This window comes from Megalops cyprinoides, chromosome 19 (assembly GCF_013368585.1).
Source record: "Megalops cyprinoides isolate fMegCyp1 chromosome 19, fMegCyp1.pri, whole genome shotgun sequence".
Classification (NCBI taxonomy): domain Eukaryota; kingdom Metazoa; phylum Chordata; class Actinopteri; order Elopiformes; family Megalopidae; genus Megalops; species Megalops cyprinoides.
Window position 1 is genome coordinate 5,645,737 of NC_050601.1, and position 18,753 is coordinate 5,664,489.

The following is an 18,753-nucleotide window of genomic DNA, read 5'->3' on the forward strand; positions in this document are numbered from 1 at the left end:
CCATTCAGGATTGTTTTTTTTTGAATATTCATGAGTAGGAACTGTTTTCAGTCTGCCGTGTAGATAATCATCTCATCAGGATCAGGGCACCACCAGGGTGATATTCGTCATGTCTCAGTTTGGAGGTTTAAACAGAATGTACTGAACAATACCAGAGTGTACCATCCACATGAGTTTAACTCCTCTGCCTTTCACATCTGTAATCACAATAAGTAAAACCACATTCAGACTAAAGACAAGGTAAGCATCCTTTTAGACGCCAGGTTTCACCTCTTCTGTGCACCCCCTACACTGCAGCTCTCTCTGCAATCAAATCCATTTTGAGCTGAGGAGCGTTATAAGCCAACGTCTCCTTTCTCTCAGACCACCAATCAAACACAGTCACCAGTGTTTCGAAGCTCCTTCCCATCATGCTCCTGTGTTATATACTGGCTGCGCAGCTCGGTCTGCGATTTGCCGACTGGGGCTCCTTTACATTTACGCAAATTTACTGTCGAGACACCGTCATTTACACAAACAAACGAAACAAGCATATCAAGGGAATGTTTTATTACAAATCACGCGCAAACACGATAGAGAAACATTCTCCCTGGTGCAGCAGGTCTCCAACAAACAAAAGGGAAAAAAAAAACACTACAACACCACAACACCACTCCTTTAACTCTTAAGCTAAAAAAGCGGCCTGTTCCACTAAGTAAGACCCCCCACTTTTATGCAGAGGTAAAGTCTCAACAAGCTATACTGCTGACCTTTAACCTCCAGGTCAAAGCACCACTGTATTTTGCCAGCGGTCCCATTGTGGCCCTCCATCCCCATCCCCTGCTGCTCAGTTGTAAACTCTCTCTTCTTTTTAGCAGTTCATGAAAGTTCATGATCTCAATTCTTTATTTGTTTATTCGTTTTATACCAGCGCCACCCCCCTTCTGCTTCTCTCCCTCGCCAGACCTCCCCCTCCTCCCTGTCTGCCTCTCGCCTCCCCCTCCTCACTCGGTGAGGTAGAAGTGCATCTTGTCGTTGATGTTCTTCCTCTCGGGGTTGAGCCTCTTGAGGATCTGGGCCAGCACGTTGACCGTCTGCTCGCTGCTCAGGCCCGTACGCTTGGTCTGGAACTTCTTCAGCAGGTCCTTGGTGGTCATGGGCTTGCGGATCAGGTACCGGCGCACCGCCTCCTCCGTCAGCTGCACGTCACTGTGTATGTGCATTGGGGGGGTCAGACATTGTCGGTACTGTGCAGTGCCATCATTTCATGTACAACACAGTCAAAGATGCACTTCTTCACATTCATTACAGGCCTGATGAAGTGGGAACGCTGCATATAACCTTTAAATGCATATAGCCATCAAATGGTGCACCTTCCCAATCCTCCAGAAGGACAAAACCACTCCTGACATTAGGAGAGCTACCACTTCGCAGAAAATGAAGGAGACGGAGAGGGAGAAAAGGAGTCGGAGAGGGAGAGGGGGTACAAGACGGAGAACAGTGAGGAGAGTGGGGAGGGGAGAGAGGGGTACCTGGAGCTGGGCGTGGACTTCCCAGAGGTGGGCTGTGGGGTGGTCTTGCCCGAGGGGCTCTGGGGGCTGGGCTCCATCTTCAGCCTCTTGGCTGCGGGCGTGTCCGTGCTGGAAGCCGCGGGCTGCCGCTTGCCTGAGGGAAACAGAATCAGAGGGTGGGGCAGAGGGTGAGTGGGACAGACCCAGGTCACAGCAAGGTTACGGACACGCTGGCTGGCGAACAGGAGAGGCAGAGGTGCGCCGAGGGGAGGACGGTCAGGACTGCAGAGGAAGTACCTTGCTCCAGTTTGGTGGCTGCAGCTCGCAGCGTGTTGGAGGTGGTGGCGCTGTCGATGGAAGGGGTGCCAGGTCGGCTGCCTGTCCTGGAGCTGCCCCCCGACCCCCTGCCCCCTCCCCGTTTCGGTGGGGTACGCTTCTTCTGGACAGGGGACAGGGTTATAAACAGAGAACAGATCAGACACAGCACAACAAAGCAGACTCAGGTGTCCGGATGGATGACCACTTCAATTTATTTTAAGAGCTGGTGATTGTCAGGAAAGCTTTCTTTAAGTGAGAGCACATTGAGCAAGGTGTATGTGCAGCAAAAGATCTCTCCATATGGATGAGTACACATACACTCACGTACGCACGCACCCACACCCACACCCACACACACACCCACACCCACACCCACACACACACACACACAGGACAAGGTTGACTCACCGCCATGAAGAGTGCAGAGGTAGCCTCCCTCTCAATGTCACTGTCCTCTGAGCTATCAGACTCCTCACTGCTGTCTGAAATACACAGCACGGGTTACTGTAAAAAAAACACCCCGTTCAAAGCAAGGCAAACCACCAGGGACTGACCACATGCTAGCACACACACCTCTCCTCTTTTTCTTCTCCTGCTGTACAGGAGTCTTCTTCCCGTCCTCTTCCTCTTCCTCTTTCCCCTCTTCCTCGTTCTGCTTTTCTTCCTCACTCTCTTCCTCGCTCTCCGACGCCTCATCGATCCCTGAGTGAAATAAGCGGTCGACTTGAACGCGCTTCACGGTCGCACAGAAAGCCTAAATACGAAACATACACATAACGTGGCACCATATATCTCACTGTTGAGATAAGAGGGCCACGAGGAGACAGACCCGCCCGCCTGCTCTCTCGCACCTTTAGGAACGTCCTCTCCTTTATTGGGCTTGACCTTCTCCTGCTCTTCCTCTTCGGAGCTGCAGAGCAGGGAAACACCAAAAACATGAAAATGAGATGAAGTACGTGTGAACTTAGTGTACGTATAGTTGAACATTCCTTGCAAAAATAGGAAAACTAAGACAGAATGGACAGGATTTGGTTGAAATTAAAGCAAGCACAAAAGAATCAATGGAAATGGAATAAAAAAAAACCCAATGCAATGTGTTGTCAGACAAGGCACTGACAAACTCTAGCCTATAGTTTTTACACTGAAAAGTCTACCCCTGCCTTTAGTTTCTCTTGTAATCCAGTCTCCAGTATTGCAGAGAACAAGCGTGAATTTAACAGAGCTGCAGTGGAACAAACAGAACGGAAAGGGACGAAACAGAACGTCATCACATTAAAATCCAATCATTCTGAGAACGTGCATGACAGTCCACTTCAAACCATAACAATCTGGTCATAAACAGCACACCCTGCTAATAACGAGTGGAGAGGACACCACGTTCTGTGACAACCAACTACAGCAGCAAGGCTACACGCTGTCTTGCAACTGCGGAGCAAAATAACAAGGACTGTGTACTGGATTAACAACTGTTTTCATGTACGCTTGTTTCAAATGCCATGCAGTGCCATGAAAATCTACACCCACTAAGATACAGGTTATATTTATATGTTCCAGTTAATCAAATTTTATCTACCCTCTCTTTAAGACCAGATAGGCTGGGTGTTCAGTTTTAACCTTTTATGCCATGGTGATGTCGTTAAAGTCAGGCAATAAATGGCCTCAATGACTCACAAAATTAAATGTGAATGAGGGGTAGGGGTCTTTTAGTCTGTGTTGCAGTCTTCACTCTGAACACCTCTGTGCGTCGCTAAATAATGGCACCTGCCCTTCCATGAGGTTTAGAGCCATGTTTAACATTAATGCATACAGCCCCTGAACCCCTGAAGTGTTTCCTGAGAATTGTCAGCCCCTCTCCACCCAGACGAGGCCCGCAGCATCACCTGCTCTCGTCTGACATGTAGTCCACCTCCAGCCCCTCGAAGTCGCCGTCATCGCTGTCCTCCAGGGCCTCGCTGTCGCTGCCCCCCTTCCTCTTCTTCTTCTTCTTCTTGCCCTTCCCCTTCTTATTGTCCTCCTTCTTGGCCTTGGTCTTGCTCTCCCCGTCTGCGTGAAGGGGCACAGGGGAAGGCAGGAGGGCGTGAGACCGGCGACAGGCCAGCGGGACACGTACCGATTGCAGCGGGGGGCGGGAACGGCGCTCTCCTCACCCTCTCCCTCGCTGCTGTCGCTCTCGTCGCTGCTCATCTCCAGGTCGTCCTCCAGGTCGTGTATGCGCAGGTCCCCCCCGCGGCCCCCCTTCTTCTTCTTCTTCTTCTTGCCCGCCTTCTCGCCCTCCTCCTCATCGTCATCCCCTCGCTCCTGCTCCCTCAGCCGCCGCTGCAGCATGATGCTGAAGTGATTCACCACCTTATTCCTCCTGAGAGAGAGAGGAGGAAACGCGGGCTCAATAACGCAGCAGTGATCAAGACCCACGGCTCCTACAAGACACACCACTCTTCTCACGGTCCTCTCTGCCCCTGTGGCACCTCCCCCTCTTCCTCCACAGCTCGGTACATTTACATTGCATAACTGTAATGTAATCTAAGGGGTGACAGTGTAGCGTAGTGGTTAGGCCTCTGACCGAAAGGTTGCCGGTTCGATTCCATACTGGGTTACTGCTGCTGCATCTTCATGAAAAGGTACTTAGAACTGCCTCATCCCAGCTGTATAAATGGATAATATGTGAAACTAATATAGCATATAGCAAATGCTCTTATACAGAGCAACTTACATGGGTTACAATTTCGTCCATTTATACCGCTGGATATTTCACTGAAGCAATTGTGAGTGAAGTGCCTTGCACAAGGATAAAGTAGCACCGCCCCAGTGGGGAATTGAATCAGCAACCTTTTGCTAACGAGCTCTGCTCCTTACAGCAACGCCACACTGCTGCCCACACAACATTTATGACAATTCCCTTAACCTCCTCTGTGTCTCATCTGGGCAGCACCTCTCCCCTGTCTCCTTCCCATCCTGCATGGCCCCACACCACCACCTCCTCCTCCTCCTCCTCCTCCTCACCTCCCCCACTCTTCCTCCGCCTCCTCTGCCGTGAGCGTCCGGTGTTTCGCCTGCGGGGTGAAGTTGTACCAGCCGTGGACCGGGAAGGCCTCGAACGCCCCGTCGGGGCACTGCGTGAAAATGTAGTAGGAGGCGTTCTCCGTCACCCCTCCCTTTTTCTGTCCCTTGAACCTGAAACACAGCAAGGAGGTTCACCCTGACCACTGCCGGACAGACAGGACAGGCAGTCATGCACACATGGGGGGGAAACACCGTCATGGAGCGGGGTGCACAGGTGTGAGGCACGTGTCACTGTTTGTGAATTAGAGAATGCATTACAGCCACGTGGGACATCAGACTTCATGCTACTAAAATTATCTATGGACAGATAATAACCCCACCAGCACTCAATTCATATACCTCTCCAAGCATATTTTTTACAGTCCATTAGAGACCGACAAGAGAATTCCAGCAAGGGGAAATGAGACAGACGCAAAACATATCCTGAGCTGTACCTTCTCCCCGATTTGCCGTTGACCTTGAGAATCCAAGGCTGGTCCTCCACTCTGAACTCCCGCGTGACAATGCCGAACTTCTTTCGACGGGCCTCCTCCCTCTGCTTCTTCCCAAACTCGCTGCCGGCAGCTCCCTCTGACGTCTCCTCCTCTGCATACATGCGCCTGTTGCTCATGTCTCGCTCCATCCGCGCCTGCAGGAAAATGGGGGGGGGGGGGGGGCAGGGACGGGGGGGGGGGGATGGGAGGTGGGTGAGGCACCCAGAGAGTGGGATTGAAAAAGAGGCCGCATGAGAAACACTGGCGTTTCTCATGCAGCCCAAAATAGCCCAAATAAAATACCTGCATTTTAGGACCAACCCACAACTACTGTACCTGCGTCCAAGTGGAGCAGTTGACCTTGTCCCCAGCGTTGAAAGCCATGATACTGTACTTCTTGGTGGTGTTTCTGGTAGAGAGACACAAAGCCAAGGTTGGATGGCCATGGATGACAGAGTTGGGCACGGTGTGTAGCTTTTCTGTTGTCAGACATAACTACACCAGCATGATTATCAGTATCCTGACTGTTAGAGCAGGCATAACTGTTTGGGTCGCATTCACCCTTCAACGAGATCAGTGTCAGACATAACGGAACTGTGAGGAGTAAGGAGTGAAAAAGGAAACTTGCTGGGGCAGGGAATTACACACTCACTTGGGCACTCGGACGATGTACTCTGTTGCAGAGGAGGAAGTGCTGCTCCCCTGGAAAAAGACGGACGGGGAAAAGTCCTGTCACATTCAGACCCAACTCCGACTCCATTTCTGTAAGCCATTCCTGACTGGGCCACACATATGTTTTTACACACACTCACACACACCATCACTTTTTCAGCCCTCACGAAAGCGTCCTTTTCCCGTGTAAGTTTCTCCCGCAACCGTTATTTTGTAGTCTGACATTGCTGCGCCAACACACAACAATACACTGATCCCTACGGTCACTCATACATTCACACCTTACCAGTGAGGTCATGGTGAATGAGGTTCTCGACGGGACACAGAAGAAAACGCGGTTTGAAATCCGCCAATAACCCCACAGCAGAAGATCGGACACTTAGCTAGGTAGCTAAATGTCTCCTCTGTCTAAAAAAAAAAAAGAGAGCAAAAACTGATATGTCCAGTTTCATTTGAGCACCCGCACACAAAAAAGTACATACAAACTAGCATACAAACTAGCACTTTGCTCTCAACTCAACTGAAAAAGGGCAAGCCTCCGATCGGTTACACCTGATGTCTGACTGGCCAGTACCCCTAGCTAGGGCTGAAATAATGAGCATACACATCGAGAGCAGCTATTATTGAACACTTCGATGCGACAAATTTGAACGAAAACCAAGACTATCACTATGTTAGTCAGACTGCGAACCACTCACGTAGGAGCGCAGTCACAGTAAACGGATAGTAACACGGCGAGACTAGCTTTTTAGCTATTAGCAAGACAATGATAACATGTAGACTAAAAGTTGCTGACCGCTGCTATTTGGCTAGAGTCTGTGGGCATCAAATTTTAGACGGAAAGGAGAGTCAGCTGGCTAACTGTCCAGCCTTAAATAAAATAATCCAACCTTTGTTGATGAAGCATACAGCAACAGCAACGATTCCGCCCGTGTATTAATACATAATGGTTTTGCGGCGTATCACAACGATTTACGACTGACACTGTTCCGCTCAGTTCAACATCCGACTAAGTTGTGGAAACACGCATATACTGGTTCCGCCACTGTCGGAGCGAGTCTAGTGTAGCACACCTGAGGGGGAAAAGAAATTAGAATCAAGATTTCCTACAATGAGAAAAAAAGCACAATATTTCTGTGAATTTTCAAAATGATATTTGAACTATTTATTTCCTGTAGCCTTTTATTATCTGGATATAACTAAATTAGCTTGAGTCATTTATCGTACGCACTCCAGCTTCACGTTAATTATGTGATTAAGGAACACGCCATGCACGGAACGCAAAAGTGGATGTCGTTGGTTTAAACGCCTTGCTTGCGAAATGAAAGCACAAAGGAGAATGCGAGATGTTAACATTTACTGAAAAATATCAGGTGCCCTCATACTGGAATTAGACTCATCAGTTTCAAATTTAACCATTCATTTCCGTATCTTTCCTCACCAATTTTAATGAAGTATACTATATATAGTGGCAGGTGACAGCACATATCCCCAGACATGAACTGTAATATCTGTGTATACAACACATTCTAAAATCCTGGAAAAAGCCATGGGATGACAATAAATATTCTGAGGCTTTTACTGGGGGAAAATATAACCAAGAACATTCAAACTATTATACTCACAAGAAATTATAATGATTGTGGCACATTGTTGCATGACATGTACTGAGTTTGTTCACAGTTGAAATATTGCTCAACTAAGCCTTAAAAAACCAAAGAGCAATTTCGGTTTATCATTCGTTTTGAGGCAGATGTGAACAAGTTGGAAGAGAGAAGTTGGAGGTGAAGTCCTACAAAGTGTATTGTGGTGCCTCAGTGTCAAAAATACATGTCATATTTTAATTAAAAAACTTTCAATCATTCCTCCTGTTTCTTGGCTTTGATTTTTTTTCTGAGAGCTCTTACTTCTAGCATAGCATTTGCATTGATCCCAAAGGCAGCGGTGCTTGTCCACATTTACAAAACAAAAGATAAGACAACCAAAACAATGCTAATGATGGGTAAATTTTCCTTCCCCTCTGTACCACTGAGGTATCTGTGAAATAATGGATTCCCTCCTCTTCTTGCATCTCAAAATTCTTGATACATATCACTATTAAATGTAGCACTGTACTTTTCTGCAACTCTCTCACAATCATTTCATAAATCCTCCAGAGAGATTCCTCCTTACATATTCCACCAGTGCCTGTAGAACTTGTTTCATCCCCACCACAAGGTGTCTTCTAAGTTTAGGTGTCACTGATCATGTGATCATGTGAAACACTCATGTTTTGCTTGCATTTACATTTACTCATTGCAAGATACTCTTATCCAGGGCAGATTGCACACACACAAAAAAAAAAAAATGAATTCAATTAATACAGCTAGGCATGTATAGGTACTGAATTGCTCTTCACATGGAACTTATGATGGTCTACTTTAAGTGCCTTGAGTGATAAATCAATGTAAATCAATTTAATCAATTGAGGTCTGGTGATTGAAATTTAAATTGAGGTCTGGTGATTGAAACAGTTAAGAACAATTATTTTATGCCTAGTTATGCAGGTGTGGATGAACACTTCTGTATCACTGTAACACTGTCATGCTGGAATCTCCATCTTCAGACAAGTTTGAGCTTCTTGCCAGCAGTAACCAGGTTTTTGGTAAATATATCCTAGTAAATACTGGAGTTCATAACTCCCTCTGTCTTATCCAGGACCCCAGGAACCATAACCATTATTGCTGTCTCTTTTTTGAAATACTAAGCGGCAGTATGGTGTAGTGGTAATGAGCAGGGGTCATAACGAGGAGGTTGCCAGTTTGATTCCCTGCTGGGCCACTGCCCTGGGTACAACCCTTGGGCAAGGTACTTAACTCAATATTGCCTCAGTAAATATCCAGCTGTGTAAATGGATTATGTGTAAAATTATAAACACGTGCAAGTTGCTCTGGATAAGAGCATGTGCTAAAAAATGACAATGAATGTATAGCATAATGAACTCTCTACCCTGTTTTGCAGTGGGCACAGATTTTTTTCTCATCGTGTCTGGAATCACAACTGGGAAGCCAGTGAGAGGCCTCTTTTGAAGGAAAGCCTCAAAAAGCTGCACTTAAATTTGCCAAAATACATCTGAATCTTAATTGGTCAAACTTATGCTGACAAAGAACCCATACCGACTGACATACGATGGTGGTTTATTCTGTTTTGGAGTTGTTTTGAATCTATAGGTCCTGCAGGCCCTCAGCACCTTCCACAGTATGAAACTGCACGGATGGTTGAAGCTGTACTGTCATTGAAGCTTTATGATGGATTCCTTTGACAAGAAGCTTGTTTTGTGAGGTGTTTCCAGAAAGCTATCAGATCAGGTCTTGCCGGCAGGTGCACATTAAACAAGCTCATTCTTACTCAAACAACTGAAATGAGCCATAGCTGCCTGAGCTCCTTTCCCTGGGGAGTGATTTTGGTGTATTTGCATTAAGATGTTTGTTTTCAAAAACAAGCTCCTCCACACACTCCTTTATAACGTGGGCTGAGCTGCAGCCAAAGCGAGTGCTTAGTTCTTGCTGCCAGAGGAACAACCACCAGACATGAATCATATGAATTTCTCACTGCTGTTGGGTGAGTACTGCAATGCTAATTATCTTTCTTGTAGATCTCAGTATGGGATATTTCTCAATGTTCAAGATTTTAGTAGCATTCCTCAAGGCTGCAATGTGGTGTAGTGGTAATGAGTAGGGCTCGAGACTGAAAGGTTGCTGGTTCAATTCTCCACTCGGTCACTGCTGCTGTACCCTTGGGCAAGGTACCTAACCCAGAATTGCCTCAGTAAACAACCAGCTATATACATAGGTAATGCGCAGTCGCTCTGGAAAAGAGTGTCTGTAAAATGACACAAATGTAATGCAATGTAATACTGTAGTGTGTCCCTGCAATTGAGGGTAATGCAATTGATCAACAGTAGTTGTTACAACATGTACAAAAAGTGCAAGCACTGTGTTTCCTTCCCATTGCTGCTGATATATTCTCATCTCCTGGTGTTATCTCTCTGTGCTCAGGCCCTCTTCTCACCTTGCTGATTCGTAATTGTTGTTGTGGTAAGTAAGGATGAAGTTCCTAAATCACTCAATGCAGTGTAATGGACTTCAGTAGTTTCTCAAGAGGCATTAGTGATGCTTTACCTTCAACAACACAATTAATACAACTTTTTGTTGACCAAAAGCAATTTTAAGTATCACCGTGATAAAGACATGTGTGCCTAAAGCTGAATTTGACAGCTATGTGATCAAAACAGATCGAGTTTATTAAGCAAATTAGACGTGTTCACATGCTGTGCACATGCATGCCTTACATACCTAAGGCCACCTTGGTCAATCTTGTGCCTGTCCAACGGAGGTACTCTCTCCCAGGAGCAAATAATCCTGGATCAGAATAGAAATTTGACACTAAATGCTTGTGGTTAAGATTGGGGAGCGGGGAATCTGATATTAAGTCAAAGGCAGAGAGTAAATGGAGCTGTCCATTGTCCCCTGTTGGTACATACTGCATGTTCGCTCACACCAGACGCATTTAGATTGTATATTTCTGATGGATAGAATATGCAGGGACCAATCACCCATTCTTTCAAACAAAAAACACTCACCGTATTTAGATGCAGATGTTTCGTTATCAGTATAGGCCAAATTTTGTAAGAATAATTATTTGAGAACGTCAAGTCAAATAAGTCAGGTTCAGTCCGTATAGTATTGCCAGTCCACTGCAAAAATAACCCATATTGTATTTAACATGGTATGATATCACAAACCATGAATCAATACATCTATCAGGCATTTTACCGTGCAGTCAGTGAAAAATTACATCCTTACAGGAGGTTTGATTAGAATAAGTGGCTGGTTCTTGGAAGTGGCCATACAAATTCAGTGATAAAATGGACGACTATGTTATACATAGCATATTTGAACGTATATCTTTTCATAGTCCTTATCAAAATATGAGTCAGTGTAAGTGTTTTGGAGTGTTTCTCTGTAAGGACGAAGATGCCTCAGCACAGCTGATATTCACAAATCAGTACTTTCAAAGATAAAATAATAATTTGATTTTTTAAAAATGATCCTGGATATTTAGTGCAGTTTGGACAACAACACGGAGAGAAGATACTGCTTGATCACAGACGTGTCTAGCGGGTCAAGCATCAGTTTGGATTTGTGTTCTGTCCCCTTTGCCCTTCATAATGTTCTCCCTGTTTTAAATCTCAAAAAGCATAAGAAAGTGACTTATTTTGCGTTTTTTCCTGCCACTGACATCCAAGAGCTTGGCTGAACTACACATGACATTTTTTTCACAAAGTACTGTGTGTGTTAAGTTTTACGGTGATTAAAAGAGCATACAACAATCACATTTAAATTCAGGTTTCTAAAAACATGTTTTTGACTGTTATGCACATACACTCCATTAAGAATTTTATTACATATCATAACTGATTCTTCTAAGTGGATTTCCTGATTCTCACAACTGGAGTATTTATACAATGCCAATACAGGCATGATTCTGTTCCAGTGATTTTAGTAACATCTGCATCAATTTTTATATCAGTGTTTTTTATAAACAGCGTGCACTATATACAGCATATGACTTTGTAGAAACATATTTTACACCATGAATACTTTAAACCATGCAATGATCCTACCTTTAATCATCCACAGGAGAAAATTGTACGGATCCCACCCTCTGTGGTCCCAATGCTGAATGCAGCACTGATTCCAGAGATTCGTACTCCTGCACTTGCCAAGAGGGGTATGACTGGGGCAACACCAGCTACTGTGAAGGTCAGGATCCCTCAGATGCTGAGAGAAGATATGTTGCTATAAGTACAATGATGCCTCAAAATCTTCGCTAACGATTAGATTTGCCTAATTTGATATATTGTTCACGTTTATCAAAGTTTCATGCACTTGTCAGCAGGGGTACCAGGTTACCAATTTGGGTTCCATGGCCAGTGCATCGAACCCCTGCCGAGGTCAGGATGTCTCAAGCACTGAGAAAGGATGTATTCAAAGTCAGGGCGCTTGGTCAAAAATCCAGAGGTAGCGAAAAACACAAAGATCTTGGTAAAATTTTTGTAGTGCAGCACTTCTGATTCATGGGAAATTCTGAAGTAAAACAGGCTACAGCCACACTCAACATCCTGCTTAAAAAGAGAACCTGATCAGAAAGGCAGCATATTTCTTAATTCTTGCTTCTCAGATTTCTGAACCGTGTATAAATCAATCACCCACAGATATTGATGAGTGTGTGGAGGACTTCAACATTTGTGGTCCAAACGGCAACTGCACCAACACAGTTGGGGCTTACAACTGCACCTGTCAGCAAGGTTACCAAATCATCTCCTTAGACTCCGTGGTCAGCGACTCAGATCCCTGTCAAGGTCAGGTGGTCTCAGATACTTAGAAGATTCATAATAAACATGAGTTAGCTGATTGAGTGTGATATTAAATGAATGTAGTTTACCTCACAGATGTGGACGAGTGCTCAGAGGGCAATCAGTGTGGCTCCAATGCTGAGTGCTACAACACTGCGGGAAGCTACTACTGCTCCTGTCAGGATGGGTACATCTCCTCTACTGGAATAAACTGGGAGTTTGGGGTGACCCTGTGTAAGAGTAAGTGATGCATGGAATGCTTTGAGTTGAATGACATTCCCACCTCCTTTAAAACCATTGTTTAGCTAATGTCTCTCCTCCATCAATTATCTGTTTGTTTTCAGGTGTTCTGGAAGAAATGGCTGCACTAAACCCTCCAGAGGTGAGTTGGTAATTGGAGAAGACCTGCCCATGGAGGGGATTCTGCAGGATAATGCTAAACTCATGAGGTCCCTGTTTTGCCATTGCTACCTCTCTCCTCTGCAGGGTCAGTCACAGGAGATGTTCTTCCTCAGCAGAATGAGGGAGGAGTTAGAAAATCAGCCTGACATCATTCTGCCTGAGGGGGTCAGCACAAGGAGCAGCGATCTTGACTAAATGGACTTACTAGAGATGCAGCCGTGCGTTAGAAAGTCCACCAACAAGCCCAGAGGGACTGTGTTTTTGTCATATCACTGTTTGTATTTAATGGCCTCATGAGTAGAAAGCTCTCTGGTTTATGTTACATCTGAAAAAGAATGCATTTTCTGTTATAACCCTCCCACTTTATAAAATATTTGCTGTGTACACAGCATTTAGCCTCTTGCTATGCTTACTCTGCACACGGAACACCTATTTTTGGTATATTTGTATACGATCCCATAACATAAAATAATAAGCATATATTTATGATACAGATGGACATTTTCAGTCATCGGTTTTACAGTTTCTAGCAAGAAATTTTCTTTACCTTGTTTTTGCCTTATTGTTTTATTTACATCATGCTATTGCATATGAAGGTGTTCACGGTATGATTTCTGTTGTTTTCAATGCTCCCTCAGACAGTGACGAGTGTCCTTTCCACGGCCCTGTCTGTCGCACACAGCATGTCCCCTGCGAAGGGTGGGGGCAGCAGCTCAGAGGCGGCCAGTGTCCTCCTGAAAGTCTCTGAAAGGCTGGTGTCGGCCCTGGTCGAGCCCACGCAGACACAGTCCACAAAAACTGTGAAGACGCCTGCCATGGGTAAGACACCGAACAAGAGTCGACAGAGAAAAGATTTTCTGCATGAGCACAAAAGGTATGTGTCTGACTCTCTTTCAGAAATCAGTTTATGTGCCATTGGACCACAAACAAATATGACTGAGATCCCTACTCTAAATGCCAAGGGAAATGCGATGGCAGTCAATCTTCAAGCTATTGCCAAAAACAACAATGGTAAGAGATGTCTGGCAAAAATGATGATGCTAATGATGACCATATTGATGATGTCCATTAACATGTGATCACCACTGAGAAATGATGGGCAGCAAAGGTGATGATGATGATGATGATAATGACAATTATGAAGATAGTGATGATGATGATGATGGTGATGATGATGATGATGTAAATGACTGAAGATGACAATGGTGATGAGGATGAGGATGATGTTGATGAAGATGGTTAACGTGTGATCATCAGTGTCTCTCTTCACTCAGGATCTGCTGCTGCTGTGTTCATGTCTGTTAATGGGATGGAGAAGCTTATGAGCTCCAGTTTCTTCAAGACTGAAAACGTCACAGAAATGTACTCTGACATCATCTCTGCCACATTGCCCAAAACCAATGACACAAAGCTCCCTGAGCCTGTTAACTTCACACTCCTCCACAAAAAGGTGCAACACCTGGATTTTCATCCAAATGTGCTCTTTCTACTCCAACCAGTACACATGTGCACTCTCTCGCTGTTTCTCCCACACACTGTGCTTTGGTATACTGCTCATCTCTGCCCATTCCTTGTGCTGCTCAGGGAAACCCCCAGCCTGGGCTGCTGACCTGTGTGTACTGGGAGGACAGGGGGGTGGAGAAGCAGTGGTCAGTGGAGGGGTGCACAGCCTCCTTCTCCAATGAGAACTACACAGTATGCAGCTGCTCCCACCTCTCCACCTTCGCCCTGATCCTGCAGACGGCAGAGGTACAGGTAGGAAGTCCCTCATTGTACCACAGAGAAGGACAGGTGTATATGGACATAGACAAACCATATGTGTCTCCACAGGGTGGTGAAAAGGACAGCCAGCTGCTGGAGTTGGTCAACCTGGTCTGTGTGTGTGTGGGCCTGGCCTTCCTCGGCCTCGCCATCCTCTCCTTCCTGCTCTGCAGCTGGAACCCAAAGATCAACAACACCGCCCGCCTCCACCTCTGTATCTGCCTCTTCCTGGCTCAGCTGCTCTTCCTGGTGGGCATGTCTCAGACTAAGAATGCGGTAAGGGTCTCCCTAACCCATAAATATTGGATGGGTACATTTAGACTGCAATAAATGCATTTTACATTCTTGTGATTGGTATGATAGTGGTGAAACAGTGACTTAAATTATATGTATGTTATGTTTTTACCGCTGAGTCAATATGTCACTTATACTGCATGTTGTATTCTGAAAATGTGGCTATGGATTTGATGATATGAATGTGTATATGAACCTGACATGTGTATACACTTGTAATGTTGTGTATGAATCCTGACCTGATGATGTGTTATATGGTTCTGACTGTTTTCTGCTGGCTTCCCCAGCTGGTGTGCTCAGCCATTGCCGGCATTCTGCACTTCTTCTTCCTGTCCGGCTTTGTGTGGATGCTGCTGGAGACAGTGCAGCTCTACCTGCTGGTCAGGGGCCTGACCAAGGTGCAGGTCATCCAGAGGGAGGGGCTGAGAAGGCGTTACCTGCTGCTGATTGGCTATGGAGTTCCTCTGGTAGTAGTAGGAGTGTCTGTCGGAGTGGTCCCAGATGCCTATGGTAGCAAAAAAGAGTACGTTTATTTCAAATATGTTCCCAATACTCGTCTTCTTAACATTTCTGAACTTGAGTCTAAAGGCCTTAAGTCTTAACAAAATAATCAGTGACCTCAGACTAAACTCTGATGAAAATAAGGGCTCAATTCTTGTCCTCTTAGACCTAAGCACAGCGTTTGATATGATTGATCATGATATCCTAATCAATCGTCTTGAAAAGTTGGTTGGTCTTTCTGACTATGTGTTAAACTGAATCAAAACATACATCAAAGAGAGAAAGTTTTACGTCAGTCTTGGAGATTATGTGTTTGAGGAACATGACATCTGTTTTGGGGTTGCAAAAGGGAGCTGCCTTGGTCCATTATTATTCTCACTATAACTGCTGCCACTTGGCAACATCATTAGAGAGCACAGTGTATGTTTCCATGGTTATGCAGATGACACGCAACTGTACATTTCTGCTGAACCAAATGATGCTGCAGCTATACCTCCATTACTACCTGTCTTTTGGCAATAAATAAATGGATGAGCAATAATTTCTTACAGTTAAACAAGGACAAAACTGAAATCCCACTAGTCGGCCCTAAAACAAAAAGAGAAATGCTGTTTAATAATCTGGGGAAATTAACTCCCTGGATTAAATCTGAGGTTATAAATCTTGGTGTTATCTTAGATTCAGATCTAAATTTCAAATCCGAAATTAACAAGGTGATGAAAACATCATTTTTCCATTTTAGAAACATAGCTAAAGTATGACCATTTATAAATCAAAAAGATGCTGAAAAACTGATTCATGCTTTTATTTCAAGCCAACTCGATTACTGTAATGCACTTTTTACTGGCCTCCCAAAAAACATTTTTGTGTTTTATTAGTGCATTTCAGTGCATCTGCAGAAGTGAGGGGAATGCAACCCTCTAATACACTCACCTACAGCCAGCAGCTATTTTTCACACCACAAGTCACGCAGTGCACCAGAGTGAAGCATATGCTCATTGGAGGGTAGGAGGATAGGCGCTAATCCACTGATGTAATCTGAGCAATTTGCGGGTTCCTCTGAGCAGTGAGACAAAGAAACCAATTAGTTTGATCAGCATGTGTTTCTGGTCATAGGCAATAGAGGACGGGGCTGGTTTTGATTGCGGGCCTCAAGTTGAACGCCTTTCCAACTGAGCCACACATTCACCTGCTGTTTTTTTTATATTAGTATTTTAATTGTTGTTGTGTACCCATGAATACTGCCATACTACAGGAAAAGCAGAAGGGAAAAACTTATTATTTGTCACATGAAAATTCAGTCATGTGCTGTATAACATTCTGTGAGTTGCTAGCCAGATAGTTAGGTTGCATTTACACTCCACAAGCCAGCTGTTTTTTCACATGAGATTGTACAAGCAGTAATATCAGTAATAACTTTCATTTTCAGATGCTGGTTGAAGTCAGAGGGAAATGTCCAGTGGAGTTTTGTTGGCCTGGTGTGCTGTATTCTTGCTGTATGTATTCATATTCATGGGAAATAAGTTTATATACACATAAGCATTATTCCCTGTATAGGCCAAGGTACAATGGCCCCTTACTATGCTAACGAATCAGCCCATGCTGAACGAATCTGTGCTTCATGAGGGCAAAAGTCTGTGGCAAACTTGAGGCTTGGTGGAGTGATCCTTGAGAGACAAACTGACATTTTTATAATGTACACATCAAGGTTAAAGGCCAATTGGAATTTACGTTGATTTGGACAAATCTAAATGTACATTGAACTATGGTTATCAAAGTCAAAGATTGTAGGACAATCAAATCAGCGGTTGACAAATATATAGTTGGTCAGGGTCTGAGAAAGCTTCTTATGTATGATTTCAACAGTTCAACTGGATCTTATTTTGTGTGATTCTTTGGAGCCTGAGGACTACGCTGGCTAACATGAAGAGTGACATCTCCCAGACGAAAGACACCAGGTATTTTTGCATGTGCTGGCATGCATGTGTGTCCATACATATGTACATGCTTGTTTGTGTTGGTGTCTTTGGGCGTTTCTTGTCAATATGTCACTGGCTGGCAAAGTGACATGACAGAGAGGCACATATAGAAAGAGTCCACTGCTGACATAGGCTGTTTTTTGCTTTTCTTTGAGGCTGATCACCTTTAAAATTCTGGCCCAGTTTATCATTTTGGGGGGTTCCTGGATCCTAGGGTTCTTGCAGTTCATCACCCTGTTAGAATACCTTTTCATCATCCTCAACTCACAGCAGGGCACCTTCATCTTCATTGTTCACTGTCTGCTCAACAAAGAGGTGACTGGTCTTCCTTTTCTGTTCACATTGGGAATTTTTATGTCATAAGAACATATTATGACGAGAACAAGCCATTCGGCCCAACTAATGGGCGGCAGTGTAGCATAGTGGTTAAGGAGCAGGACTCGTAACCGAAAGGTTGCCGGTTTGATCCCCGCTGGGACACTGCTGCTGTACCCTTGGGCAAGGTACTTAACCCACAGTTGCCTCAGTAAATATCCAGCTGTATAAATGGATAACATTGTAAAGAACTGTAACCTATGTAAGTCGCTTTGGATAAAAGCGTCTGCTAAATGAATAAATGTAAATGTAAACTAAGCTCAACAGTACAATTAAAGAGTATCTGAAGCTGCATCAAGTCTGGACTTGTTGTAGTCATATGAAGGGATCGTTATGCAATGTGAGATAATACAGAAAGGTACTGGACAATGCAAATGGGTCCATGTATTTTTGCAGGTACGAGAGCAGTACAGGAGATGGTTGACTTGTCAGTGTAAAGCAAACAAACCATCACTGAGAAGGCGTCCGTCTAACCACACGCCAATTGTTAGTAACTCTCTGGTAAGTGAGTATTTGTGGTCATACTGCAATGTGACAATGAAAGCTGTTCTTTGTTCTTTTTGTAAAAGCTGATATGGGACAGTAAATATGGACATTGTGTATAATGTTATTCATTGAAAAGGAATTTATGCTGTGTATTTTATATAGGTTGATTTTGTTGGTGTTTACCTGTGTTTTAATGTAAATGGTTTCCTTCAATTACATCTAAAGGTTAGGATGAGATTCAAAAAAGATTTGATTAGTTGAGTTTTTCATCAGGTGTGTTGTGGAATATACTATATACTGTATATATATATATATATATATATATATATATTCTTTACAGTCCTGTTTTATTGTTTTCTTGTAGGCCTCAGCATCACCCACCAAGGACAAAACACAAAGCAGATAAACATTATAAATGAGAGATATTAGGACATTTAGAACTACAGATAATGCATGTTAATAGATAATAGTATTTTTTGTTTATTTTCAATGACATCAGCTAGAGTCATTTCTATCACAGTGTGGTACCGTTGCAATACACCTGT

General features: G+C 44.3%; 2 protein-coding genes across 3 annotated transcripts; one reads left to right on the forward strand and one right to left on the reverse strand.

Annotated features, from left to right (window-relative positions):
• Positions 1-593: 593 nt before the first annotated feature.
• On the reverse strand, positions 594-6,973 carry gtf2f1 (general transcription factor IIF, polypeptide 1). Of its 2 annotated transcripts, none has more exons than XM_036552722.1 (14): positions 6,904-6,973; positions 6,300-6,421; positions 5,994-6,043; positions 5,678-5,750; positions 5,303-5,496; positions 4,809-4,979; positions 3,956-4,164; positions 3,689-3,851; positions 2,660-2,718; positions 2,382-2,510; positions 2,217-2,290; positions 1,788-1,926; positions 1,512-1,644; positions 594-1,188 (listed from the first exon to the last, which is right to left on the reverse strand). In XM_036552722.1, exons 2-14 carry the CDS (start codon positions 6,309-6,311, stop codon positions 984-986), a joined length of 1,611 nt encoding a protein of 536 aa, XP_036408615.1. In that variant the 5' UTR covers positions 6,312-6,421; positions 6,904-6,973; the 3' UTR covers positions 594-983. The 2 variants fall into 2 exon arrangements, with proteins under 2 accessions (XP_036408615.1, XP_036408614.1); XM_036552721.1 differs by having other exon boundaries at positions 1,788-1,929.
• Positions 6,974-12,768: 5,795 nt separating this feature from the next.
• LOC118794536 (adhesion G protein-coupled receptor E3-like) lies at positions 12,769-15,540 on the forward strand. The gene is made up of 8 exons (XM_036552796.1): positions 12,769-12,792; positions 12,897-12,977; positions 13,451-13,631; positions 14,087-14,262; positions 14,397-14,561; positions 14,643-14,849; positions 15,155-15,334; positions 15,535-15,540. Exons 1-8 carry the CDS (start codon positions 12,769-12,771, stop codon positions 15,538-15,540), a joined length of 1,020 nt encoding a protein of 339 aa, XP_036408689.1.
• The last annotated feature ends 3,213 nt before the right edge of the window (positions 15,541-18,753 follow it).

Excerpts from the sequence above, each read along its gene's own strand:
- LOC118794536 (XM_036552796.1), top strand. The coding sequence starts at position 12,769 with ATGGCTGCACTAAACCCTCCAGAG. Across the intron at positions 13,632-14,086 it reads TGTGAAGACGCCTGCCATGG|GATCTGCTGCTGCTGTGTTC; the intron begins GTAAGACACCGA and ends CTCTTCACTCAG. Across the intron at positions 14,562-14,642 it reads TGATCCTGCAGACGGCAGAG|GGTGGTGAAAAGGACAGCCA; the intron begins GTACAGGTAGGA and ends GTGTCTCCACAG.
- gtf2f1 (XM_036552721.1), bottom strand. Across the intron at positions 5,751-5,993 it reads TACATCGTCCGAGTGCCCAA|AAACACCACCAAGAAGTACA; the intron begins GTGAGTGTGTAA and ends TCTCTCTACCAG. Across the intron at positions 4,165-4,808 it reads GCGGAGGAAGAGTGGGGGAG|GAGGAATAAGGTGGTGAATC; the intron begins GTGAGGAGGAGG and ends TCTCTCTCTCAG.